Here is a 27,413-nt window from a genome sequence, read left to right on the forward strand (position 1 = left end):
TCACTTGAAACCAGGAGGTGGAGGTTGCAGTGAACTGGGTTGCACCACTGCACTCCAGCCTGGGCAACAGGGTGAATCTCCGTCGGCTCCCTCCCCCCACAGAAAGAAATAATACAGGAGGATAGTGGGATAGGGCTGGGGTGGGAGTTGGTATTTTTGGCAGGGTGGTCAGAGACTTGAAGAAAGTGAAAGAGCCAGCCATGGGGGTATCTGGAGGGACAGACTGCCAGGCAGAGACACCAGCATGGACAACGGCCCCGAGGTGGGACCACAACTGCAATGTTCGATGCTTGTAAGGTTGCGGGGAGTGGTGACAAGCCAGGCTGGCAGCCTCTCCCAGGTCCTGGAATAGAATGAGGCTGACCTTTGCACCATGCTCCCTCCTCCCCAGGAGATGGCGCTGTCTGGTGCGGAGCTCCCGGGCACAGTGGAATCGGTGGAGGAGGCGTTGAAACAGCACCGGGATTTTCTCACCACCATGGAGCTGAACCAGCAAAAGATGCAGGTGGCCGTGCAGGCTGCGGAGGGCCTGCTGAGGCAGGGCAACATCTATGGGGAGCAGGCTCAGGAGGCTGTGACTCGGCTGCTGGAAAAGTAGGTCCCCCAGACCCGTCCACCCCAGGGAGGGGGCAGAAGATGGGGCCCAGCATAGGGGAGTGGTGTGGGAGGCCAGGGTCCCGCTCCTTTCATCACGATTTCTGCTTCTCTGTGGCCCTTTCCTATTTCTATTTAATTCCATGTTGTCTTAGATTTGATTTAAGTGGATTTTTTTTTGAGATGGGGTCTCGCTCTGTTGTCCAGGCTGGAGTGTAGTGGCACGATCTCGGCTCACTGCAACCCTCACCTCCTGGGTTCAAGTGATTCTCCTGCCTCAGCCTCCACAGTAGCTGGGACTACAGGCATAAGCCACCACGCCCGGCTAATTTTTGTATTTTTAGTAGAGACACGGTTTCACCATGTTGGCCAGGCTGGTCTTGAACTCCTGACCTCAGGTAATCCACCTGCCTCGGCCTCCCAAAGTGCTGTGATTAGAGGCATGAGCCACTGCACCTGGCCTTAAGTGGATATATTGTGAAAAGGTAACCTGAGGCTGTCAACCCAAAATATACAGAAGGATATACAATGAAAGGTTTCTTCCTCAAGCTTGCCCTCAGCGTTCGATAGCTGGTCCTGTTGTTAAAATGTTAGGCTGGGTGCAGTGACTCATAGCTGTAATCCCAGCACTTTGGTAGGCTGAGACGGGAGGACTGCTTGAGCCCAAGAGTTCCAGACCAGCCTGGGCAACACAGTGAGACCCCGTCTCTAAAATTAAAAAAAAAAAAAAAGATAGCTGGGTGTGGTGATGTGTGCCTGTAGTCCCAGCTACTCTTGAGGCTGAGATGGGAGGATTGCTTGAGTCTGGGAGATTGAGACAGCAATGAACTGTGATCACACCACTGCACTCCAGCCTGGAGGATAGAGCAAGACTCTGTCTCCACTCCAAAAAAAAAAAAAAAAAAAATGGTTAACTTACTTCCCTAGATGCCCCATTATCCCTCCTGCTCTCCTGCTCTTCTGCAGCCTCCTTGGGAACTCCCAGAACTCCCCAGATCCAGCAGCTAGAGACCAGGCACAGGTGCGCTCCAGCTTTCCAGATGGGACCGTGTCCCCTGCCAGGCTGGTTGTCAAATATTTTGTGTAAGCACCTCTGCCTGGCCCCAGCTACTCTCGGAAGCATGCAGAGTGAGTGTCTGTGTGTCTGTGTCTCTCTCATCTCTTGAACCTCGTTGTTCTCTGCTTCTGTCACCATCTGTCTCTTGCCACCACTCTCTTGTCTGTCCTTGCACTAATCAAGCGAAGACATTTATTGAGCACCTGCTGTGTGCCAGGCACTATTGTAGGTAGGCCCTGAACAAAACAGCACCACCACCTCCAGCCATCATGGGAAGTCCCTTCTCGTCTTCCAGACCCAGTTCTGTCCATCATTAGAGCTGTTTCTGCTCCTCCTGGTGACCCTAAATTTCTCCGCTCAAGCTCTCTGGCTCTCTCTGGCATGATCCAGGCCAGAAGAGGACCCAGTACCCCTCCTTCTGTCTTCCCGTCTTCTGACAGAAAGCATCCCTGGTCACTTCACTGTGCCACCTCCAGCCCCAAGACTGTTACCCATTTTCTGTTTAGGGCTCAGACATCTTTTCCTTAGATTTATCTGGGACAAGGCTGCAAGTTTCTAAAAGAAACTTTTATGGAAATTCTGTTCTTGAGGATGCAAGAATAGGGGATGCACTCATCATTTAGTGCCCCCTTTTCCATCCAGGCCTGGATCCTTCCTTCCTTTGTCCCACTTTTTTTTTTTTTTTTTTGAGACAGGGATCTTACTCTGTTGCCCAGGCTGGAGTGCAGTGGTGCAATCATAGCCCACTGCAGCCTGGAACTCCTAGGCTCAACCAACTCTCCTGCCTCAGCCTCCTGAGTAGCTGGACTACAGATGTGAGCCACTGAGCCCGGCCTGTTCCACATTTTTTGAGCATCTGCTGCATGCCAGGCTCAGCAAAACGAGGAGGAGGAGCCCGGGGGATAGTTCATTCCATGATTCACTCATTCATTTCTTTTCAGTCATTCATTAATTGCTCCTTTCACCGTATTGTTTATTCACTCATTCTCCAGTCAATTAAACATGTACTGAGCCCGTGCTCGGTACGGAGTGGGGTGTGGTCACAGAGATGACCAGGACAGAATATGATTCCTGCTTCACAGAGCTCAAACATTATCTGACAAGGATGGCCCAGAATGCTCGGGGCTGGGATGGAGGAAGCCCAGGCAGAAAGGTCAGGGCCCAGATGGGAGACATGCAGGGGCTATGGGAGAGGCAGCATTTGCCCCAGGCTTGTGGTGGGTGAGATGTGAACACAGAGGTATTGAGACGGACTAATCGCTGCACCTCCCCACCATCCCGGTCATTTATTTATCTGGGGACACATTTCCCACCCTGTGGGAGGAGTGGGAGGGGTTTCTACATCCACAAGGGGGCAGAGCCATACAGAGCTGGGGACTGGGGCCCTGGGGGTCTCAGACCTGGCTTCCCCCTCAACCTGTGACATTCAGGGCAAGTCACTTAGAGCTTCGGCTTGCCTGGCCCCTCAGCTGGAACCTGTGTGTGAGGTGCTGTTCTTTTTTTTTTCTTTTTTTTTTTGAGATGGAGTCTCACTCTGTCACCCAGGTTGGAGTGTAGTGGGGCGATCTCGCCTCACTGCAACCTCTGCCTCCTGGGTTCAAGCAATTCTCCTGCTTCAGCCTCCTGAGTACTGGGATCACAGGCAAGAGCCACCATGTCCAGCTAATTTTTGTATGTTTAGTAGAGACAGGGTTTCACCATGTTGGCCAGGCTGGTCTCAAACTCCTGACTTCAAGTGATCCACCTGCCTCGGCCCCCCAAAGTGCTGGGATTACAGGCATGAGCCACCTTGCCCAGCCGCTAGGTGCTGTTCTTTTCTGCATTTTGCATGTCAGGCTCAGAGAGGAAAACTGACTTGCCCAGAGTCATGGCCAGGAAGTGCCACAGCCTGGATTTGAACCCTGTTGCTTTCTTTTCTTTTTCTTTTTTTTAAAGACAGGGTCTTGCTTTGTTGCCCAGGCTGGAGTGCAGTGGTGCGATCACTGCTCACGGCAGCCTCCACCTCCTGGGCTCAAACAATCCTCCTGCCTCAGCCTCCTGAGTAGCTGGGACTACAAGCGTGTGCCATCTTGCTTGGCTAATTTTTAATTCTTTTTTTTTTGTAGAGATGAGGTCTCACTATATTGCCCAGGGTGGTCTCAAACTCCTGGGCTCAAGCAATCCTCCTACTTTGGCCTCCCAAAGTGCTTGGATTACAGGCGTGAGCTACCGTGCCCGGCCTACTCTGTTGTTCTTTTACCCTCATGGAGACTCAGGGTCTTCCTCATCCCTAGGACTGATGCTTGACAGTTTGGCTGCTGAAAGCCTAGAGGGATTGATTTCAGCTCAATTTCAGAGGCATTTTGTCTCTCCTGGCTCCTGAGCTACGTTGGGCAGGAGGCAGTGAATGCTTCACTTGCTTGTCTCAGGCCCTTCCTGTTCCTTCTCATTGGTTCTGTCTCTGGAACTGTCTCCTATACACTTTGTCTCTTTGCCTCCATCTATCCATCTATTTCTGTATCTCTGTTTCCTGCTCCTTGTCTGTTTTTCTCTCCCTCCATCTGCACCTCTGTATCCCTCTGTCTTTTTTGCCTCTTTCACAGACACTGTACTTGTGTTTCTCCCACCTCTTTTTCTCTCTGCCACTGTGTTTCTTGCATTCATTCATTTAACAAAAATATATTGAGCGTGCACTGTGTGCCCAGCCCTTTTCCTAGGCATTGGGGATACATCTATGAACAAAACAGACAAAAATCCCTGCCCTCGTGGAAATGACATATCCTAGCATGGGAGACAGACAAGATAAATAAGTAACACATAGCATATGTTAGATTGTGTTAAGTGCAAAGGAGAAAATTAAAGGAAAGAAAGCCAGAAAGGGTTGGGGAGTGGTCAGGAGGAACCTCGCGAAGAAGGTGATCTTTGAGTAGACATTGGGGGAAGGAGCATTCCTGACAGAGGGAACAGCCAGTGCCAAGGGCCCGAGGCTTGCTCAGGGCACAGTGAGAAGGCCAGTACAGTTATCACAGAGTGAGGGGGAAGAGTTCGAGGAGGATAAGAGTTTGGAAGGTGGGGGGGTGGGGCCTGGAAGGTCAGAAAGGCCTCTGAGATTGGCCAAGTGCAGGGGCTCACTCTCATCCCAGCACTCTGGAAGACCAAGGCGGGCGGATCACTTGAGGTCAGGAGTTCGAGACCAGCCTGGCCAACATGGCGAAATGCTGTCTCTACTAAAAATACAAAAATTAGCCAGGCCTGGTGGTGGGCACCTGTAACCCCAGCTACTTGGGAGGCTGAGGCAGGAGAATCGCCTGAACCTGGGAGGTGAGGTTGGAGTGAGCCGAGATCATGCACTCCAGCCTGGGCAACAGAGCGAGACTCCATCTCAATAATAATAATAATAATAATAATAAAAAAGGACTCTAAGGACTCTCAGGGGGACCCTGGGAGGATAGTCTCATTCTCCCTCTCTCCCTGGGGGAGACAGACAGCAACAGGACAGGGATGCATGGGAGCCCATGTGGGATGCCCCAGCCCCATCCACCAGGCCTCTTGGGCACTTCGCCTTGCACTGTGGGCAGGAGGCCAGACTGCCCGCGGCCCCTGGTCCCAGCTGGCTCCAGGGTGGTGTGGCCTGGGTCCAGCCTGGTCAGTTCAGTCAGGCCAAGGGCCTGGCTCTGCCCCCAGGCATGCCCACTTCAGCTTCTCTGTGACTCTGCTGTCATCTCTCCCCACACTCTGCTCTCTTCCCTCTCTCCAACTCTGTGGCCCCCTGGTCTGTCTGTCGTCTGTGGGGCTGTCTTTTCCTGGTGGCATTTGCCACTTCTCTGCCTGTGTCTCTCTGGGCTATCCCTGACCAGACTCCTTCTGAAACTTTCCCTCTCTCTGCCTCCTCTTTCCTCATCTGCTGCTCCCTGAGTGTCTTTCTGGCTCTGCCTTACTCCATCTCTTTTCTCGGCTTTTCTTATTGTCTCTCTCTCTCTCTCTCTCTCTCTCTTTCTGGTGTCTCCTCTCACTTTCTCGTTTTTTGTTTTGTTTTGTTTTGTGTTTGTCCCTGGGTATGTCTGCCTTTAGTTCTCTGTTATCTTTCTCTCTGGACTTGCCTTTTTCCCTCTGCATCTGTATCTCTTTCTTTCTAAGTGCCTGTCTCTCCTTCTCCCTTTCTCTTCCTCTGTCTCTCTCTCTGCCCTTCTCCAGCCCTGTCCCTGGCTTTGCCCCACTAGTTCCTCTCTCTCTCTTACATGTTCTCCACGCCCTTCTTCCCCTACCCAGCCCAATGCCCTCACGATCCTACTGCCAGCACCTCCCCGCTACCCCCCGGGACCTTTCCCCAGCCCTTATCTCCCCATCCCCAGGAACCAAGAAAACCAGTTACGGGCCCAGCAATGGATGCAAAAGCTACATGACCAACTTGAGCTGCAGCACTTCCTCCGAGACTGCCATGAGGTAGGAACTCCAGGTGTGCTGGGAACCGAGACATACCCTTTAGTTGGGAGGGAAGTGATCCTCCGCCGAGGTGGGGGTGGGGACGCCCCGTCTAAGTGGGTCGCGGAGCGATGGTCGCTCTAGGCCGCCAGGAGGCGCGCAGAGCCGGGTATCAGTGCGCATGCTCCGCAGGTCCCTGCCCGCCCACGCCCACTCCGGGGAAGGAAGGAGGGGCCCCGGGCGCCCCTGGCAACCGCGCGTGTCCGCGCCTACGGGTCCCGCGGGGACGCGCGCTGATCTCACCTTTCTCTCCTGAGATTTGTGAGAATCGCTGTACCCCAGGAGAGGGGCGGGGCGGGCGATGGGGATAGGGGTTGAGGGCCGTGGGGGGGCCAGCGGCCCTGCGCCCTCCTGCAGCCAGCGATGGCTCTGAACCAAGCCCTCGCCCCTTTAAATGTGTTCAGGAATTAAGTCCCTTCCCTAAGGGATGATCTGCACACACAAGGGACGATCTCCCCTAATCCGAGATGTCCAGGCCCCCTTCCTTATTAGTGACGGTTCAGGAGACCTGCTGTCTTCCCCTCCTTCCCCTGCATTCCATATAACGATTCTAGACTTTGGCCACATTAGAGATGGCCCAGTAAACATTTTCCTAAACTCTAAACAGAGATAGTCCTGGCCTGGAGCCCCTCCATCTGTGTGACTCAGGATCATCCTGTCCTCCATCATCACCCCGTATCTAAGTTTCTTCCAACCAAAGCTGGTTCAGGAACCGGGTCTAACCCCTAAACCCCTCAGCCTCAATTAGAGATGATTCAACCCTCCCCGCTATGTTGAAAGCCCATGGGAGATTGTTCTCTCCGCATACGAAATAAACAAGGGCCTCCATACCCTTCCTCCCTCCCCCATAACTGGGGTAGACCTGGACTTGAGCCATTGGAGGAATCCCCTGTTCCCCGTCGCCCCCACTGGAGATTGTAAGAGATGTTCCAGGTCGCCCTCCCATATCCCCTGTCCACATGTGGTGGCCAGAAGCCCGAGCTTCTTCCCACTAGAGATGGTTCAGAAGATGGTTCACCCAGCCCCTCCCCATAATCCCCACTCCCATAGTGAGGCAGTCCAAGCCCCAGGCGCCCCCTCCCGGCATTTGATTTGGTCCAGGAGCACCCCCCCTTCCCTCATGAGATTGTTCTGGACCAGGTAGCAATCATCTGAGATGGCACAGAAGCCCCCCACCCGAAGCCTTGGGGAGAGTGGTGGTTCCTCCTGCACCCCCACCTGGGGCCCCGCAAAGAGGCGGGCAGGGAGGCAGGCAGGGGGCGCACGCGGACGGGCGCGCGGCCGCGGCGCGGGGGCGAGGGAAGGGGCGCGCGGCCGCCGGAGCCTCAGCCGTAGCCGCCGCTGCCGCTGCCGTCGCAGTGGAGGGGCGAGCGCCCGCCCGCCCGCCGCAGGGACGCCCCGCCAACGCCACTGCCGCTTCAGGTCTCGGGGGCGCCCATGGGAGGGGGTTGGCGCGCACCCCGCGGACACAGGCAGGGGAGGGGGCTCAGGCGCGTGCCCGCCCGCCGTGGCCGCGGGAGGGAGGGGCGGGGCGGCGCGGGGGCGGGTCGGGCAGGCGCCCGGACCCCCGCCCTGGGGGAGGGGCAAGGATGCCGGGAGCTGTCCGCGGTGCTGGCGCGGGCGGGACTGAGGGGCCGGCCCCCAGGGGAGGGGAGCGAAGCGGGGGGACTTCTAAGACCACTTCTAGGGTAATCTGGATTTACCCTGAGGGTTCAGGGCGTCTCAGCCTCTCTAGGGGGGGCTCTTCTCCGGGTAATGGGACATCTAAGATTTGCCCTGGGGTTGGGGGCTTCTCAACCTTTTGTAGGGTTTCTTTCTTGTTTTGGGAGATCTGTATCAGCTTTGGATGATGGAGGTGAATCACTTTTGTAGGGCTTGGATGATGAGGGGTCTTGGATTTTCTTTGGGTATAGGGGTCTCTGACTTTGTGGGGCTTTTACTGGGTTGTTGGATAGTCTGGTTTTGCCTTCCATGAAGAATGAATCACTTTTGAGGGGGCTTTACTTTGAGGATGGGGTACCATCTCTTTAAGGGCTCTGCTTTCACCGCAGGCTGTGGTTGCCGTTGGACTCTTTCCTACGCATCGGGAACCTGTGAATTGAGTTGGGGGGTTCAACACTGGACTTGGTTCTAGTGTGTGTATGGAATGTGATGCTGTTCTGGACCCCTGGGGAACACATGCTCAGGGAAAATGGGCTGGGGTTTGACCGGCTGGGGATCTGGGATTTGTCCTTGGCTATGACTGTGTTTGCCTCCCGGCCCCGCTGAGCTGGAGTCCGTTTTTTTTTTTTTTTTTTTTTTTTCCTTTTTGCAGGAGGGAGGAGGGAGGATCTTGTGACTGGAGTGGGGAGGAGAAAGGGGAGGAGCAAACTGTTTCAGGTGCTGGGTTTGGTCATGAGTGGGGAAGTTATGGCTTGGGGGATAAGTCTGGTTTTTTACTGGAGAGAGCTGGGGGAAGGCTCAGAAAGCAGCCTGTGATTGATCCTGCCCAGTGCCGTGAGAGGGGCCCACTCTTGGTGCTTGCGTTTTGCGTGACTGGTTTTGTTGGTGGGTGGGAGGACTAGAACTGGCTTTAGTTGTAGAATGGGGTGCTGGCTGGCCTGGGAGATTCGATCTGATCCACGATAGCGAGTCTGTGGCTAGATTTTGGGGCAGATTGGTTTGGAGAGCCAGAACACAGCTTTGTTTTTCACATTTGGCTGGGGTTGGCTTTGGTTGAGGGCTAGAACTGGTCATGGTTTGGGAATCTGTGGTCTTAGAGTCCCAGGGAAACAATTGGGGAGCCCTGTGGACTCATTAGGGGTGCTAGATCTCAATTGTGGAGGATGGATCTACTCCAGATTGGAGGGCTAGTTTAGAGACAGCTAGAGTTGGCTTTAATTGGGAGGTTGTTTAGGGGATTGATCTGGCCATACTGGAGGAACTGGGGCTAGATATGGGGGCTTCATTTGATACCCTTGGGAATGGGTTGAAGCTCTTCAATTGGTCCTTATTGGGGGGGTGACTAAGATTGAATGAAGGGTCTAAGTGTTGCTATGTGAGGGGTGGTCCTGAGGATGAATTGGGAGTTAGCTAAATTGGGTTAGAGAGCTTGTTTTGGGGGGATGATTTGTCTCCAAGTCTAAGGGGCTGACTGGTCCTGCCTTGGGGGCTTCCCTCAAGACAGAGGACAGGGGGGCAAAGGACTGGGCATTCTGGGGACCCTTCCATCCATCCTTTACCCAGGAAAGGGCTTGAGCTGCACCCATCCCCAACATAAAGGCCTCACTTGCAAAGGTTTTTTCATCTTCTCCTCTTCGTTCCACCTATACACCCTAGCAGCCCAGGTCCTGAACCTGGGACTTCCTGAAGGAAATAGGGGGCTGTGGCAGGTTGAGGGGACCGGCTGAGCCTTCCTACCCTGTTCTGCACAGCTGGATGGCTGGATCCATGAGAAGATGCTGATGGCGCGGGATGGCACGCGGGAGGACAGCCACAAGCTGCATAAGAGATGGCTCCGGCACCAGGCATTCATGGCCGAGCTGGCTCAGAATAAGGAGTGGCTGGAGAAGATTGAGAGGGTGAGGAAGCTGATGGCCCCTCTGCCTGTGCCAGGTGCAGGAGGCCTCCAGGGAGCCCACATCTCACCTGCTGCACCCTCTGCTGCCATCCTGCTGGTCTCACACCTCTGGACTGACTCAAATCAGCTCCAGATCTGCTCCTAGCTATGTGGCTTTGAGTGATTCATGTAACCTCTTTGAGCCTCAATTTGCTCATCTGTAAAATGGCCAGCATCTCTTCTGAATGGTGTCTGTATCCTCCTGTTTGTTAAATACTTCACTTTTTCATATAACCTCCTCTACCAGGTTCCTTCCATACCATTTGGGGCATTTAAGATGGAAGGTTGGGGAGATGGGCTGGGGCAGCCCCTGGGAAGCCTAGGGTTAAAGTAAAATTTGGATTCTTACAGCCCTGGGTTCTAATTGTGTCTATGCCTGTTAACAGCTGTGGGGCCTTAGGTAATTGTGTTAACCTCTTGGAGCCTCAGTTTGCTCTTCTATAAAATTAGAGAAATAATAAATATAGCTACTTCCTGGGCTCTGTGCACATAAAGTGCTTAACACAAGACCACCCACCTAAGAGCTGTAATTACTATGGTCTTGTTACTTTTAATACTTAATGTTACCTAAGTAGCTCTGGGCCACTAAGAACCTCGACTTCAGTCTTGGAGGGACTGAGGCAGATATTTGCTCCAAGCCTCAACCCTCAGAACTTCCCCCTACTCTGGCTGAACCCCTAGACCTGCAGCCTTGGATATACACACTCTTCTGACTCACACAGAGGCACCCAGGTTGGCATTAAACCCTTAACTGGTCATTGATGTTTCATAAGTGGTGGCTTATGGTGAAGGCAGTCTTCTTGACTTTGAGTTTAACGGAAGTTCATTCTCTCCCTGCCTCTCTGGCTCCCTCTGTCTTTCTTTCCTCTCTGTCTATCCTTCTGTCCTTGTCTTTCTTACCGTCCTCTCCCCATGTTTCTGATTTTCTGTGCCTGTCTCTCTGTTGATCACTCTGTGACTGTTTGTCTGTTCCTGATTCCTTCCCATGTCTCTGTGTCCATCTGTCTGTTCCTCCATCTTTCTGTCTCCCTCCCCTCACCTATGTCTGTCTCTCTCTTCTTGTCTCACTTCCTTGGTTCCTTCCATTTCTGGGCCTATCTCTGCATCCACCCCTCATGTCTCTCTCTCCCTATGTGTTTCCAACTTCCTGCCTCTGATTCTCTTTTCACATCTTTCCCTGTGTCCTGTCACTCTCCCACACTTCTCTGATTCTCCCCACCATCTATCTTTCTTCTCCATCTCCTGCCATCCACCCACTTGGGGCAGGAGGGCCAGCAACTAATGCAGGAGAAGCCCGAATTGGCGGCCTCCGTGCGGAAGAAGCTGGGCGAGATCCGCCAGTGCTGGGCGGAGCTGGAGAGCACCACCCAGGCCAAGGCACGGCAGCTCTTTGAGGCCAGCAAAGCAGACCAGCTGGTGCAGAGCTTTGCTGAGCTGGACAAGAAGCTCCTTCACATGGAGAGCCAGCTGCAAGACGTGGACCCTGGAGGGGACCTGGCCACCGTCAACAGTCAGCTCAAGAAGCTGCAGGTATGGCCTTCCTGGCCCAGATCAGGGCTCCCTATGCCACATGGGGGCCAGGTCAGGATCCAGCCCCACTCAAGGTATTTCAAATGGAGGTGATTGAATACAGGGATTTATTTCAAACTTGTAGAAGAGCAGAAAGGGAATATTGAAGCAATCCAGCTGGTAATAACTGTTGGAAGCAGCCACCACCCCCTAAGGTATGGTGTACAAAGGGAAAAGGAAGGATCTAGAGCCACAAAGCAGTAGGTAAATGACTAGCATGCTAAAGGATTCACAGGACCCTGACACTCATTTCCTGGATGGAGAAACCAAAGCCCAGGGGTAGGGGAATGGCTTTGCATGGAATAACAATGGCATTCATTTAGCATTCCTCTACCAGTCTCTGGGCCAAGCACTCACTGACTCCTCCCAGCAACTTCTGGAGATTGGTACTGTTATTATCCCGTTTTACCAATGGGGAAACTGAGGCACAGAAAGTAAGGCACCTGGCCCAAGGTGTCTCCTTTATGAAACAGGGCACTCTTAGAGAACAGACACGGCGTCCGCTTTGTATCTGCTCCCAGCTTGGCAGCTCCATGCTTGGTACACAGCAGTGCACGTGGAATGACCAGAGGTGAATGTAGTAGCCATTGCTTCTAACCTCCCAAGGAGTAATGGCTCTTGCCTTTGGTTTTCTTTTTTTGTTGCTGTTGTTGATGTTGTTGTTTGTTTTTTTTCTTTGAGATAGCGACTCACTCTGTCACCCAAGCGGGAGTGTAGTGGCTTGATCTCAGTTCATTGTAGCCTCAAACTCTTGGGCTCAAGTGATTCTCCCACCTCAGCCTTCCAAGTAGCTGAGATCACAAGTGCATACCACCACACCTGGATAATCTTTTTAAACTTTTTATAGAGACAGGGTCTCACCATATTGCCTAGGCTAGTCTCAAACTCTTGGGCTCAAGCAACTCTTCCGCCTCAGCCTTCCAAAGTACTGGGATTACAGGTGTGAGCCATGGTATCTGGCCCATATCGCTCCTGCTTTTACCTGTCAGGAACAATGCCTGACTGACTGATGGGAAACTGAGGTTCCAGGAGGTGAGAGGTGAACTTATTTGTCCAGAGTAGCAAATAGCAAAGCCTGGATTTCAATCCAGGGCCCTTGACTCTTCACTCCTCCTTTTTGATATACTTTCTATGTAGTTATATAGTGCTTGGCATAGTGTATGGCAAAAAAAAAAAAAAGCTAGTAAGAAATGCATAATGACACTGATTAGTATTTATTCATTCATCTGGGTGGCAAATAATTATTAGGTACCTACTATGTGCCAGGCACTTTTCTGGGTGTTGGGATATAGCAGTGGGCAAAATGGATGAAAAGTTATTGTCTTCATGGTGATCCCATTCTAGTTGGGGGAACAGGCAAAAGAACAAAAAGACAAACAGATCTGAATGTGATGGCCAGTGAGGTCAGTTCGTTCTCTCCCCCTCCTCCTCCCCTTTCCCCCCTTTCCTTCCCTTCCCTTCCCTTCCCTTCCCTTCCCTTCCCTTCCCTTCCCTTCCCTTCCCTCCCCTCCCCTCCCCTCCCCTCCCCTCCCCTCCCCTCCCCTCCCCTTTCCTTTCCTTTCCTTTCCTTTCCTCTCTCTCTCTTCTTTTGTTGGGAGTCTTGCTCTGTCACCCGGGCTGAGTGCAGTGGTGCAATCTCGGCTCACTGCAACCTCTACCTCCCAGGTTCAAGCAATTCTCCTGACTCAGCCTCCTGAGTATCTGGGATTACAGGCATGTGCCACCATGCCCAGCTAATTTTTGTATTTTTAGTAGAGACGGGATTTCACCATGTTGGCCAGGCTGGTCTCGAACACCTGACTGCAGGTGATTCACACGCCTTGGCCTCCCAAAGTGCTGGGATTACAGGCGTGAGCCACCGTGCCTGGCCAATGAGGTCACTACTTTATATACAGTAGCAGTTCTCAAATGTCTGGGTCTCCAGGACCCCCTTGCACTCTTAAACCGCACTGAGATCCTAAGAAAGCTTTGTATGTGTGGATTAGACTATTGACATTCACTGTATTAAAAATGAAAATTGAGGCCAGGCATAGTGGCGCATGCCTGTATCCCAGGACTTTGGGAGGCCGAGGCAGAAGGATTGCTTGAACCTAGGAGTTTGAGACTATCCTGGGCAGCAGAGCAAGAGCCTGTCTCTGTTTTATTTTATTTAGTTATTTGAGCCAGGATCTTGCTCTGTCAGCAAGCTGGAGTGCAGTGGTGTGATCACGGCTCACTGCAGCCTCAACCTCTGAGGCTCAAGTGATGTTCCTCCCTCAGTCCTGCAAGTAGCTTGGACTACGGACCCACACCACCATGCCTGACTGATTTTTTTTTAAGAGGCAGAAGCTCACTATGTTGCCCAGTCTTTATCTCTATTTATTAAACTAAAAAAAAAAAAAAATTAAAACAGAGTCTGGCTCTGTTGCCCAGGCTGGAGTGCAGTGGTATAATCTCGGCTTACTGCAACCACCACCTCCTGGGTTCAAGCAATTCTCCTGCCTCAGTCTCTGGAGTAGCTGGGATTACAGGCCTGTGCCACCACACCTGCCTAATTTTTGTATTTTTAGTAGAGATAGGGTTTCACCATGTTGCCCAGGCTGGTCTCAAACTCCTGACCTCAGGTGATCTGCCTGCCTTGGCCTCCCAAAGTGCTGGGTTTACAGGCGTGAGCCATGGCACCCAGCCTGTAGTTCTCTTTCATGTCTAGAATAGAAGAGAGCTGGCTTCTCCCATTCGTGTCTGTATTCAATCCATTTCACTAGCACAGGTCATTAGGTCTCTGAAAAATGCTGCTGCATGCTGGGGAGAGAATGAGAATGGTGAAGGCGAATAACATCTTAGTATTTTTATAAAAATAGTTGTAACCTTGGAGATGCCTTGAAAAGATCTCAGGGATCCCCAGGGGTTCCTTGGCCACAGTTTGAGAACTGCTGATGTACATAATGTGCTGGGCACTGTTAACTCCTCTCTCCTCCCCAACAGCCCCATGAGGGAGGTCCTGTTATTATCCCCACCCAGGAGAAAACCACAGCACAGAAAGGATCCGTGGCTCACAGAGGTCACATGGCTACCAAGTGGCTATTCAATACCACCTTTAGTCCCTCCCTGAGCCTCTGTCCGCCCTCTTAAATAGGACTCTATCATCAGTGCAGGTCTCCCAGGGCCAGGTGGGGTTCTACACAGAAAGGAGCCGTCTAGCACAGTGCCCAGGATGTGGTCAGCCTGCAAGAAAGGGGCATCTGACTGTGAGGGTCCCAGCCAGAAACACAAGGCAGGCTCACCTGCAGAACACTTGAGTTTCTTGACAAAGGTGTGAGTGGTGAATGGGGAAGCTGCAGGAAGGGCTGTGGGACTCATGGAGGGGAGCCTTTGCTCCCCCCTAGCCAGAGAAGGCAGGGAAGGAGAAGTTACTGGAACTTGGAAGGGGAGAGTCTCGAGACAGGAGCTGGGACTCTTAGTCAAGAACGGCAGCCATGGCCAGGCGCGGTGGCTCACACCTGTAATCCCAGCACTTTCGGAGGCCAAGGCGGGTGGCTCACTTGAGGTCAGGAATTCAAGACCAACCTGGGCAACATGGCAAAACCCCGTCTCCACTAAAAATACAAAAATTAGCCGAGCGTGGTGGCAACATGGCTGTAATCCCAGCTACTCGGGAGGCTGGGGCATGAGAATCGCTTGAACTTGGGAGGCGGAGGTTGCAGTGAGGCAAGATATTGCACCACCGCACTCCAGCCTGGGTGACAGAGTAAGACTCTGTCTCAAAAAAAAAAAAAAAAAAAAAAGAACGGCAGCCAGACCATGGCACCATAGAAGGGAAGAGCCAGGGAGATAATACCCCAGACACTTTCCTCTGGGCTTCCCTGTGTCAACCAGGGCTGGCTTTGTGGGTGTTTGCCCATGCAGTGGCACAGGGCTCCATGCTTGCTTGGTTTAATGCCCTACTATTGATGTCTTGAATTTTTTTTTGTTTTGGAGACAGTTTCTCCCTCTCTCGCCCAGGCTGAAGTGCAATGGCATGATCATGGCTCACTACAGCCTTGAACTCCTGGGCTCAAGTGAACCTCTCACCTCAGCCTCCTGAGTAGCTGGGACTACAGGCGCGTGCCACCATGCCCAGAAAATTTTTGTATTATTTTGTAGAGACGGGGGCCTCACTGTGTTGCCCAGGCTGGTCTCAAACTCCTGGCCTCAAGTTATCCTCCTACCTTAGTCTCCCAAAGTGCTGGGATTACAGGGGTGAGGCACTGTCCCTGGACAAAATTCTTAATAAATATTTGAACAAGGGACCTTGTGTTTTCCATTTTGCACTGAAAATTATAAGCCATTTTTGAGGCCAACCCACATGGGAGCCAGAGGACAGGAGGGCTGGTCAATGCAGGTCAGTCCTGCACAGGGCAGGGTGAAGAAGCTTGGACTATGGGTCTCAAGCTCCCAGGCTGAAGCAATCTGCCCACCTCGGCCTCCCGAGGTGCTAGGATTACAGGCGTAAGCCACTGCCCCAGTCTATTGCTAGGGTTCATAATTATCTTGCAGTGATTACTAATTCTTCCCCAGCAGTGTATTGCAGTGGCTGAAGGCACAGACTCAGGACTCCAGCAGGTCTGGTTCTGAGTCACACCTCCCCCACCTGCTGCCTATGTCTCTCCCGCTGAGCCTCGGATGCCTTCTCCTTGCAATGGGAAGGACCTCAATGTTTACCTCCTGGTGGATAGCGGAAGTGTGGGAAGCAGCACAGTGAAGGGCATGGGCGGTGGAGCTGGGCTGCCTGGGTCAAGCCCTGGCTGTGTGCCTTATCACCTGGGTAGCTCAAGGAGGTTACTTTTCTCTCTGTGCTTCAGTTTCTTTTTCTTTTTTTAAGAGGGAGTCTCACACTGTTGCCCAGACTGGAGTGCAGTGGCATGATCTTGGCTCACTGCAACCTCCGCCTCCTGGGTTCAAGTGATTCTCTTGCCTCAGCCTCCTGAGTAGCTGGGATTACAGGCACCTGCCACCAAGCCTGGCTAATTTTTGTATTTTTAGTAGAGATGGGGTTTCACCATGTTGCCCAGGCTGGTCTCGAACTCCTGACGTCAAGGGATCCACCCACCTCGGTCTCCCAAAGTGCTGGGATTACAGGCGTGAGCCACCGCGCCCGGCTGTGCCTCATTTTCTTCTTCAGTAAAATGGGCATAATAATATTTCTGACCTCATAAGGACATTGTGAAGGTGAAAAGACATAATGCATTAAGTGGTTTCAGAACTGCTGACCCAACAAATCTAAGATTCAGTATTTATTCACAGGTCTTTAATTTCTTCTTTTTTTTTTTTTAGACCAAGTTTTGCTCTTGTTGCCCAGGCTGGAGTGCAATGGCACAATCTTGGCTCGCTGCAACCCTCCGCCTCCTGGGTTCAAGCGATTCTCCTGCCTTAGCCTCCTGAGTAGCTGGGATTACAGGCACCCGCCACCATGCCTGGCTAATTTTTGTATTTTTAGTAGAGATGGGGTTTCGCCATGTTGGCCACGCTGGTCCCGAACTCCTGACCTCAAGTGATCCACCCGCCTCAGCCTCCCAAAGTACTGGGATAATAGGCGTGAAAACCACCATGCCTGGCCAGTCTTTAATTTTAACTGTCATAAATCTGAGAGCGTATCATCATCACTCTACTGTTTTCAAAAGCTAGTTATTTCACCCTCACTTTGGTTATGTTACTTATGTGATACACAGTTACTTCATTTGTTTTTGTTCATATTCCATTTGGGGCATTTACCCCTCCCCATGCTGCTTTTTAATTTTAATTTATTTTTATTTTTTAATAGATGGGATCTCGCTATGTTACCCCGGCTGGTCACAGACTCCTGGGCTCAAATAGTCCTCCCGCCTTAGCCCCCCAAAGTGCTGGGATTATTTGCATGAGCCACTGTACCTGGCCCCAAAACACGTTTTAAAAAAGCAACATGGATGATTGGGCACAGTGACTCATGCCTGTAATCCCAGTACTTTGGGAGGCCAAGGCAGGAGGATTGCTTAAGCCCAGGAGTTCCAGACCAGCCTGGGCCACATAACGAGATCCACATGCCTGTGGTCCCAGCTACTCAGAAGGCTGAAGTGGGAGGATCACTTGAGTCTAGGAGGTTGAAGCTGCAGTGAGCCGTGATCATGTCACAGCACTCCAATCTGGTAGACAGAGTGAGACCCCCATCTCAAAAAAAAAAAAAAGTAATTTGGAGGTGGTAAATGAAATATTTTTATAGTGTTAAAAGTTAGAACCATCTTTAGCTCACTTGTTTTTGCCAAATTGCCTGCCCAGGTCCTTGTGTGGCTGAGCGCTCTCTCCCCAGCTGTCCACATGAGCTCCTGTTTCCTCTCGTCCTTGCCAACACTTGGTATTGTCAGACGTTTTAGATCTTTCCCAGTCCGATGGCTAGGAAGTGATACCTCACTGCAATGTGTGTATTTGCATTTTTTTCTAATGCAACTGGTGAGCTTGACCATCTTTGACCCTCTTTTGTACTATTTAGGTTTTAGAGGAAGGAGTTGGGGCCTCCTGCTTTAGCCAGAGTACAGAGTTAGCTCTTCCCTCCCCGCAGGGGGTTCAATCTCGACCAAGCCCAGCAAACCATGAGATGGGGGTCCCCATTGTTCAAGGGAGAGGCTGAAGCCCAGATGGGATAAGGAATTGGCCCGGGGGTCACACAGTGATGGGTGCCAGAGGCAGGCTCCAGCACGAGACTCCTGGGCCCTTTTCCCAGCAGAGGGAGCCTGAGGCAGGAAGTGACTGTGTGAGCCATGGCACCCAGATGAAGCCCAGCTGCCCCTCAGGAGCTGCCACTGGGGAAGGGACCTGCCAAGGCCCTGCTATCCCCTCAGGCATACACAGGAAGGGGGTCGGCTACCATCCAGCCTGGCATGTTTCCTGGCCGTCCCATCCACCCTGAGGGCACCGGGGCCAGGCTGGGCGGGGCAGGGGTGCTGGCTTGGGGTCTAAGGTGTGTAGTGGTGTGCGCTATGTGAGCCATTTGTCCCTCTCAGCCTCTCTCCGGGCCTGTGTCTCTGTCCTTGTCCCTCAGCCTTTCTGTGTCCCTTAGTTTCTGCCTCTCATCGCTGCCTCTCTGCCTCTCTCTGTCCTCCCGTCGCCATCTCTGTGTCTCTCTCTTCCCTTTGTGTCCCTCTCTGTCCTACTCTCTCACTCCCTTCTCTCTGTCTATTTATTTACTTTGAGACAGAGTCTTACTCTGTCACCCAGGCTGGAGTGCAGTGGCGTGAACTCGGCTCACTGCAACCTCTGCCTCCCAGGTTCAAGCGATTCTCCTGCCTCAGCCTCCCGAGTAGCTGGGATTACAGGCACCAACCACCATGCCCGGCTAATTTTTGTATTTTTAGTAGAGATGGGGTTTTACCATGTTGGCCAGGTTGGTCTTGAACTCCTGACCACAGGTGATCTGCCTACCTCGGTCTCCCAAAGTGCTGGGATTACAGGCATGAGCCACCACCTCAGTCTCTCTGTCTCTTTTTCTTTGACTTCTCTGTCTCTGCCTCCTTCCCTTGTTCCTCATGTCCTCCTTGTGCCCTCTCCCTCGTCCCCCACCACACCCGCTGCAGCAGGCTCCCTGGGACCCCACCTCCCAGGTCCTGGCCACATGACCCAGAATCCTCTCTTGGGGCCTCTTGCCAGGCTGTGCTTCCTGACCAAGAAGCCAGATGGTGGAGTCTCAAGTCCTGGCTCCGCAGCCCTCAGGGACCTGGCCAGCTGGTCGGCCTCGGCTGCAGGCTCCTGCTTGGAGGGGTGGGGGACTGGTCTCCTGCCATCTAAGAAAATGCACTAGAGGCTTTGCAGCTGCCAGGCTCTGTCCCTGGGGACCCCACACTTTTTCTACCCTAAGCAAAGCTCTTTCTCTGGCCAGGGAAACACCCTCCTCCCCCGTTCTGCTTCTCTGTCTCATGTTTTTGTATCCAGCTCAGCATGGCCTGGAAGGGAGTGCAGATTCAGGGGCTATACCGTCCCAGTCCTTGCCCTATTGTGACTCAAGGCAAGGGACTCCACCTTTCTTTCTTTTTCTTTCCTTCTTTCTCTCTTTCTTTTCTTTCTCTCTTTCACAGAGTCTCACTCTGTTGCCCAGGCTGGAGTGCAGTGGCACAATCACGGCTAATTATGTCTTCATAATTCACAAATTATGTCTTCAGTTTATGAAGGTGCTGGCTCGGGGTCTGAGGGGTGATCAGTAACTCAAATTATGTCTTCACAGATCTCCTTGTCTTCATTTCTGAGCACCGCTTTCTTCTGTGTTGGCCTCATTGTCAGGGAGTCCCAGATGTTGGCAGGATGACCCCAGGATGCCTGGCCTACCTCCTCCCAACTTAGGAAACCCATGGGAAAGAGAGTAGCTCTTCTGTGCACACACACTTTCCTGGCAAAAGTGGGGAGAGTGACTGGGCACAGTGGCTCACACCTGTAATCCCACACTTTAGGAGGCCAAGATGGGAGGGATTGCTTGAGGCCAGGAGTTTGAGACCAGCCCGGCCAACATAGTGAGACCCCACCTCTACCAAAAAAGAAAAAGTGGGAAGAGTTTTCATTGGCCCATCTGAGGTCACATGTTCATCTCTGACCCAATCTTTATGACCAGGGTGTTTTCAGTGTTCTCATTGGCCCCACTTGTGTCATGTGATTTACCCATGGCTCTCTAGGTTTCATTTGCCCTTCAGGAAGCTCAGGACCTGAGAGTGAGTTTTGATGTATTTGGAAGGAGAGGATGGATTTTGGGCAGGCAAAACCAACAACTCTGCACTACAGAACCTTGAAACAAGAAGTCTTGGCTTGGTTCTTGAGTTTGGGGTTTTGTTTTGCAGTCATTTGCCATAATCTGCTACCACTTAATTTTTTAATTGTTATTTTGTTTTCTTCTCTAGCTTTCCTCCATCTGTTTAGAATTACAAGGGTAATATATAAATACATTCTTTTGGGAAAAAATTGTACTAACCCAGCAGTCTTCAGTAGAACATAAAGTCTCACTGCGATCTGCCTCGCAATCCCACATCCCAGAGGGAGCCTCAATTATTTGGTCTGCATCCATCTAGACCTCTTTCTGTGCATTTACAAGTGTACCTATATGGATGTTTAATGTTTTTATTTTATTTGCTTTTCATGTTTAGTTTCAATTTTCGAATAAATAAATTTTCATGGTTAAGACATCAAAACCTCTAGGGAAATCCCATGGGAAAATTATCCATCCCCTTCATCCCTGTACCCCATTCATTAAGTTCTCATCCCCTCAATAAGTACCATCTGTTATGAACTTCTTGTTTACTCCAGGGAATTTTTATGCATGTGCAATCCACTACAAATTTATATTCTGCTTCTGCTGCTGCTGCTGCTGCTGCTCCTTCTCCTTCTCCTCCTCCTCTTCCTCCTCCTCCTTCTTCCTTTTTTTGAGATGGAGTTTCACTCTTGTTGTCAAGGTTGGAGTGCAGTGGCATGATCTCGGCTCACTGCAACCTCTGCCTCCCGGGTTCAAGTGATTCTCCTGCCTCAGGCTCCCGAGTAGCTGGGATTACAAGTGTCTGCCATCACGCCTGGCTAATTTTTTGTATTTTTAGTAGAGATGGGGTTTCACCATGTTGACCAGGCTGGTCTGCAACTCCTGACCTCAGGTGATTCACTCGCCTCAGCCTCCTAAAGTGCTAGGATTACAGGCGTGAGCCACCTCACCCCGCATGCTTTTTCTTCTTAACAGTAATATTTGGCTATTATTCCATATTGGTCTGGATTTGTTTAACCATTTTACTGTTTTTTTTTTTTTTTAAGGGGGGAGTCTAGCTGTGTTGCCCAGGCTGGTCTCGATCTCCCGGGCTCAAGCAATCCTCCCACCTCAACCTCTTGAGAGCTGGGATTACAGGCATGAGCTGCTGCACCTGACAACCATTTCTCTCTTGATGGGCATTGAGGTTGCTTCCAGTTTTTTCCCATTACAAACTCTGCTGTGACTACAACTTTGTGCATCTGTGCCAGTATTTCTTTTCTTCTTCTTTAAAAAAATTTTTTTATTATTATTTTTAATTTTTTTTTCAAGATGGAGTCTTGCTCTGTCACCCAGGCTGAAGTGCAGTGGCACAATCTCAGCTCACTGCAACCTCTGCCTCCCAAGTTCAACCAATTCTCCTGCCTCAGCCTCCCAAGAAGCTGGGGTTACAGGCATGCATCACCACACCTAGCTAATTTCTGTATTTTTAGTTGAGACGGGGTTTTACCATGTTGGCCAGGCTGATCTTGAACTCCTGACCTTGTGACCCACCTGCTTTGGCCTCCCAAAGTGCTGAGATTACAGGCATGAGCCACTGCACCTGGCCTATGACAGTATTTCTTTAGTTATATTCCTAGAAGTGCAAGTGCTAGGTCAAGCAGCAAAGACCTGCCAAATTGCCTTCCAAAAAGGCTCTACCAGTTTACACCACCACTGACAGTGGCTGAGTGTGTCCAGCATCTTTGCCAGCATTAGATACTATAAGTGTTTTACATTTTTGCCAACCTAATGTGTAGAAAAGGATGTCTTGACCAGGCGCAGTGACTCACTCCTGTAATCCCAGCACTTTGGGAGGCCGAGGTGGGTGGATCACCTGAAGTCAGGAGTTCAAGACCAACCTGTCCAACATGGTGAAGCCCCATCTCTGCTAAAAATACAAAATTAACCAGGCATGGTGACGCGTGCCTGTAATCCCAGCTACTCAAGATGTTGAGGCAGGAGAATCACTTGAACCGAGGAGGCAGAGGTTGCAGTGAGCCGAGATCATGCCATTGCACTCCAGCCTGGGCAAAAAGAGTGAAACTCCATCTCAAAAAAAAAAAGAAAGAAAAGAAAAAAGAAAAGGATGTCTTGTTTTAATTTCTATTTTCCAACTGATTAATAAGACTGGGCATCTTTTCATATGCTTATTTGTTTTGTCTGTTGCCTGTTCACATCTGATGCCCATTTCTCTTTTTGGGCAGGCTTTTTTTTGCTGATGTCATTCATGTATGCATTGAACAAATCTTAACTGGAGGCCTACTGTGTACCAGAAATTGTTCTAGGTTTTCAAGAATACAACAGTGAGTGTGACAGAGCCCCTTCCATCATGTGGGTCACATTCTGGAAGCAGGAGACCAATAAAAGTACACAAGTACCTGAGTGCAGTGGCTCACACCTGTAATCCCAGCACTTTGGAAGGCCAACGTGAGAATAGTTTGAGTCCAGGCGTTCAAGACCAGCCTGGGCAACATAGCGAGACCCCATCTTTATGACAAATTCCAAAAATGAGCTGGGCATGGTGGTGTGTGCCTGTAGTTGTAGCTACTTGGGAGGCTAAGGCAAGAGGATCCCCTGAGCCTGGGAGTTTGAGGCTGCAGTGAGCTGTTATCTCATTACCACACTCCAACCTGGATAACAGAGGAAGACCCTGTCGAAAAACAAAACACACATACACATACATCAAGAGAGTTGTCTGATGGTGGTAAGCACTATGAAGACAAAGGAAACAGGATGGAGGGAAATTCTTTGATTGTTAAATAAACTATTCCTTGCTCTAATATGTATCATTTTTTACAGTTTTTCATTTGCCTTCTAACTCTATGAAATTTTGGTTGATGCAGAAGTATTTTTTTAATTTTTTTTAATTTTACTTTTAAGTTCTAGGGTACATGTGCACAACGTGCAGGTTTGTTACATATGTATACATGTGCCATGTTGGTGTGCTGCACTCATTAACTCATCATTTACATTAGGTATTTCTCTTAATGCTATCCCGCCCCACTCCCCCCACCCCACAACAGGCCCCGGTGTGTGATGTTCCCTGCCCTGTGTCCAAGTGTTCTCATTGTTCAATTCCCACCTATGAGTGAGAATGTGCAGTGTTTGGTTTTCTGTCCTTGCAATAGTTTGCTCAGAATGATGGTTTCCAGCTTCACCCATGTCCCTACAAAGGACATGGATTCATCCTTTTTTATGGCTGCATAGTATTCTATGGTGTATATGTGCCACATTTTCTTAATCCAGTCTATCATTGATGGACATTTGGGTTAGTTCCAAGTCTTTGCTATTGTGGACAGTGCCACAATAAACATACATGTGCATGTGTCTTTATAGCAGCATGATTTATAATCCTTTGGGTATATACCCAGTAATGGCATGGCTGGGTCAAATGGTATTTCTAGTTCTAGATCGATCCTTGAGGAATTGCCACACTGTCTTCCACAATGGTTGAACTAGTTTACACTCCCACCAACAGTGTAAAAGTGTTCCTATTTCCCCACATCCTCTCCAGCGTCTGTTGTTTCCTGACTTTTTAATGATTGCCATTCTAACTGGTGTGAGATGGTATCTCATTGTGGTTTTGATTTGCATTTCTCTGATGACCAGTCATGGTGAGCATTTTTTCATATGTCTATTGGCTGATGCAGAAGTATTTTTATGTGATCAAATTTATAAATCTTTCCGTTTATGTTTTTTTATGCTTGGAAAGATTTTTCTCCATGCCAGCATTATAAAAGCATTTGCCCAGGTTTTCTTTTAGTGCTTTATGGATTTTCTTACTTCGTTTAAGTCTTTAATCCATCTGGAATTGTTTTCAGTACAAACAGCAAGGAAAAGATCCAGCTAGATTGGTTAGCCATTGGCCCACGACCATTCATTAAATAATCCATCTTTCCCTTGGGGATTTGCATTGGTATCTATGAAACACATGAATTTTCTTGTGTATTTGGGTCTGATATTGCACTTTCTGTCTATCCCTATGACATAGCAGCCATCCAAATCACTATAGCTTTGTATTTATTTTTGATAATTTTTTACTATCAAATGTTTTTTCAGCCTGTAATCCCAGCACTTTGGGAGGCCAAGGTGGGCAGATCACTTGAGGTTAGGAGTTTGAGAACAGCCTGCCCAACATGGTGAAACCCCATCTCTAGTAAAAATACAAAAAAATAAATAAATAAGTAAAAATAGCCAGGCATGGTGGCAGGTGCCTGTAGTCTCAGCTACTGGGGAGGCCAAGGCACGAGAATCACTTGAACCTGGGAGGTGGAGGTTGCAGTGAGCTGAGACTGCCCACTGAACTCCAGCCCGGACGACACAGTGCCCAGGCTGATTTGCTCATCCATCTACAAAAAAAAAAAAAAAAAAAAAAAAAAATCGGCTAGGTATGGTTGCTCACGCCTGTAATCCCAAGCACTTTGAGAGGCCAAGGTGGGTGGATCACCTGAGGTCAGGAGTTCAAGACCAGCCTGGCCAATATGGTGAAACCCCATCTCCACAAGAATACAAAAATTAGCTGGGCATGATGGCAGGTGCCTATAATCTCAGCTACTCGGGAGGCTGAGGCACGAGAATCGCTTGAACCCAGGAAGTGAAGGTTGCAGTGAGCCAAGATTGTGCCATTGCACTCCAGTCTGGGCGACAGAGCGAGATTCCATCTCAAAAGAAAAAAAGAATTCGTTAACAAAAAATTATTACTATATTTGATAGTAATAATTCTGGAAAGTTGACTCTTTGGACAAATTCTTTAACTTCTCTTGGCCTCAGTTTCCTCCTCTGTAAAACAGGGAGACTACCAACCTTGAAGGGTTGTTCTGAGAATTAGTGATTTAATGGACCACTTTAGTTCCTGGGTCAGGTAAGCCTCTTTGAGAAGGTCATACTCCAGCTAAAATCTGATTGACAAGGAAGAGCATGCCTGGCAGAGGAAACAGCAAAGGCAAAGGCTCCGAGGCAGGGACTAGCTTAGTGTGATGCAGGTTCATGCAGAGGGCATCGCTCCTGGAGGCGACTGAGCAAGGAGAGGGTGGAAGGGTGGGCCGGTGAGGGGTCTGGCTGTCACCATAAGGGTACTGGAGAGCCACAGCAGGATCAGGAGGGCGGGTGGGGTCCACTGATACTGCCTCTGTCCCCACAGTCCATGGAGTCGCAGGTGGAGGAGTGGTACCGCGAGGTGGGAGAGCTGCAGGCGCAGACGGCGGCTCTGCCGCTGGAGCCGGCGAGCAAGGAGCTGGTGGGCGAGCGGCAGAACGCGGTGGGCGAGCGCCTGGTGCGCCTGCTCGAGCCGCTGCAGGAGCGCCGACGCTTGCTGCTGGCCTCCAAGGAGTTGCACCAGGTGGCGCACGACCTGGACGATGAGCTGGTGAGGCCAGCGCAGGGGCCTGGGGCGGGGCGGGGGGCGGAGAAGGTGGGCACGGGGCGGGGCCGAGGATGGAGAAGGCTGAGACCCTCCCACTCACACGCTGAAAGACGCACTCAGCCCTTCACTCATTCATTAATTCACATTCATTGACTCACTTTGAATCATTCGTTGATTTGTTCATGAAGTCACTCATTTATTTATTCACTCATCCATTGTTTTTGCCTCCACTCATTTCTTTACTTATTATTCATTCACTCATTCACTCCTCTGTTCATGTCCTCATTCCATCACTCAACTTCCTGATTTGCTCACTAATTTGCTCACTCAGTTGATCATTCTGGCCCCAGCCCGGTGTTTGGATGATACTGGGGCCACAGGGGTGGCCAAGGCAGACCCCATTGTGCCCCAGAGGGCTCAAAGTCCAACGGGGAAAACAGACTTGTCCCCAGACAGTGACAATTCAGGGTGGTTAGGAACGTGATAGGAAACAAGACCTGTATGTGCAAAGGCCAACGGTGTGAGCCTGGCTTAAGTGCAGAGAGCAAGACAGAGTATGTCAACAGAGGAGACTGAGACAGGTGTGGTGGCACCTGTAGTCCCAGATACTTGGGAGGCTGAGGTGGAAGGATTATTTGAGCTTGGGGATTCGATCCCATCTCAAAGAAAAAAAAAAATGGAGGAGGCTGAACATTCGACTGGGCTCTTAGGCAAGGAAGGGCCTGGGATACCGTGCAGGTTTAAAGTTTAGTTGCAATGCAGCAGTTCTTGGATGCATTCTCCCCTTGACCTGCTTCCTGTGTCCTCTCCAGGCATGGGTTCAGGAGCGGCTGCCACTGGCCATGCAGACAGAGCGAGGCAACGGTTTGCAGGCGGTCCAGCAGCACATCAAAAAGAACCAGGTGAGCAGAGCCAGGTGAGGGAGTGAGTTAGGACACATTTGGATACACGTGAGAGAAAACAGCTGAAGGTGGTTAAAGCCAAAACAATGACTTTATTGGCTTTTGGAATTAACAAGACTGTGGACAGCAGATACAGATGTATCCAGGTGCTTCCATATATTTTCATGACTCTGGGCTGTATTTTTTGTTTGTTCGCTTGTTTGTTTTGAGATGGAGCCTTGCTCTGTCACCCAGGCTGAAGTTTAGTGGCGCAATCTTCGCTCACTGCAGCCTCCACTTCCTGAGTTCAAGCGATTCTCCTGCCTCAGCCGCCCAGGTAGCTGGGATTACAGGTGTGCACCACCACACCTGGCTAATTTTTGTATTTTTAGTAGAGATGGGGGGGGGGTCTCACCATGTTGGCCAGGCTGGTCTCGAACTCCTGGCCTCAAGTGATCCACTCACCTCGCCGTCCCAAAATGCTGGGATTACAGGCGTGAGCCACTGCACCTGGCCTGTTTGTTTTTCTGCATGAGCTTTCTTCTTAGGCCAATCCTCCTCTCCTGGTGATAAAAGGCCTCCAACAGATTCAGATTTACCTACCACCAGCAAAACTGAAGAGAATTTCCTCCTCTCAATTATGTCAGCAGTAGTCCCAGGAATAACTCTCATTGGCTCACCATGCCCGTCGCGTCCCATGCCCATCCCTGAACTAATCATGACGGATGGGGATTCGGACTGCTCCTTGGGCTGGCCTGGCTAGGCGCCCTCCCCTGGAACCTGCTGCTGGAATCAGCCTTAGCTTAATTACCAAGGCTGAGATGGAGGCAAGGGGGGTTCCCCAAAGGAAAATCAGCGGCTTGAGGCTAGAAGAAAGAGGAATGGCTATTGGACAAGGAAAAAGTAAAACAACCATCAAGTTAGCCTGGTGTGGTGGTGTACCCCTGTAGTCCCAGCTCCTCTGGAAGCTGAGGAGGGAGGGTCCCTTGAGTCCAGAGGTCAAAGCTGTGGTTAGCCTTGAACACACCACTGCACTCCACCCTGTGCAACAGAATGAGACCCTATCTCTCTCTGTCACACACACACACACACACACACACACACACACACCCCAAAACAAATAAAAAACACCCATAGGGACAAAGGACAGA

General features: G+C 50.7%; 1 protein-coding gene and 1 long non-coding RNA gene across 6 annotated transcripts in view; one reads left to right on the forward strand and one right to left on the reverse strand.

Moving 5' to 3' along the window:
* SPTBN4 (spectrin beta, non-erythrocytic 4) overlaps positions 1–27,413 on the forward strand; it is a 117,880-nt gene that overhangs the window by 64,312 nt on the left and 26,155 nt on the right. For 3 of the 5 annotated variants that reach the window (XM_077982781.1, XM_077982780.1, XM_077982779.1), the window contains 6 exons: positions 392–594; positions 5,983–6,073; positions 9,526–9,672; positions 10,977–11,240; positions 25,160–25,384; positions 26,194–26,283. In XM_077982781.1, coding sequence (XP_077838907.1) covers positions 392–594; positions 5,983–6,073; positions 9,526–9,672; positions 10,977–11,240; positions 25,160–25,384; positions 26,194–26,283 — 1,020 coding nt within the window. Of the gene's footprint in view, positions 1–391; positions 595–5,982; positions 6,074–7,439; positions 7,535–7,656; positions 7,801–9,525; positions 9,673–10,976; positions 11,241–25,159; positions 25,385–26,193; positions 26,284–27,413 lie in introns of those variants that run through there. The other 2 variants (XM_077982783.1, XM_077982782.1) reach the window with 2 other exon arrangements.
* LOC144337508 (uncharacterized) lies at positions 2,322–27,392 on the reverse strand. Its single transcript, XR_013410697.1, has 4 exons — positions 26,703–27,392; positions 16,175–16,324; positions 14,801–15,290; positions 2,322–2,507 (listed from the first exon to the last, which is right to left on the reverse strand). It is a non-coding gene; the product is annotated as an uncharacterized LOC144337508 (long non-coding RNA).

The sequence above is a fragment of the Macaca mulatta genome, chromosome 19, assembly GCF_049350105.2.
Source record: "Macaca mulatta isolate MMU2019108-1 chromosome 19, T2T-MMU8v2.0, whole genome shotgun sequence".
Lineage (NCBI taxonomy): Eukaryota > Metazoa > Chordata > Mammalia > Primates > Cercopithecidae > Macaca > Macaca mulatta.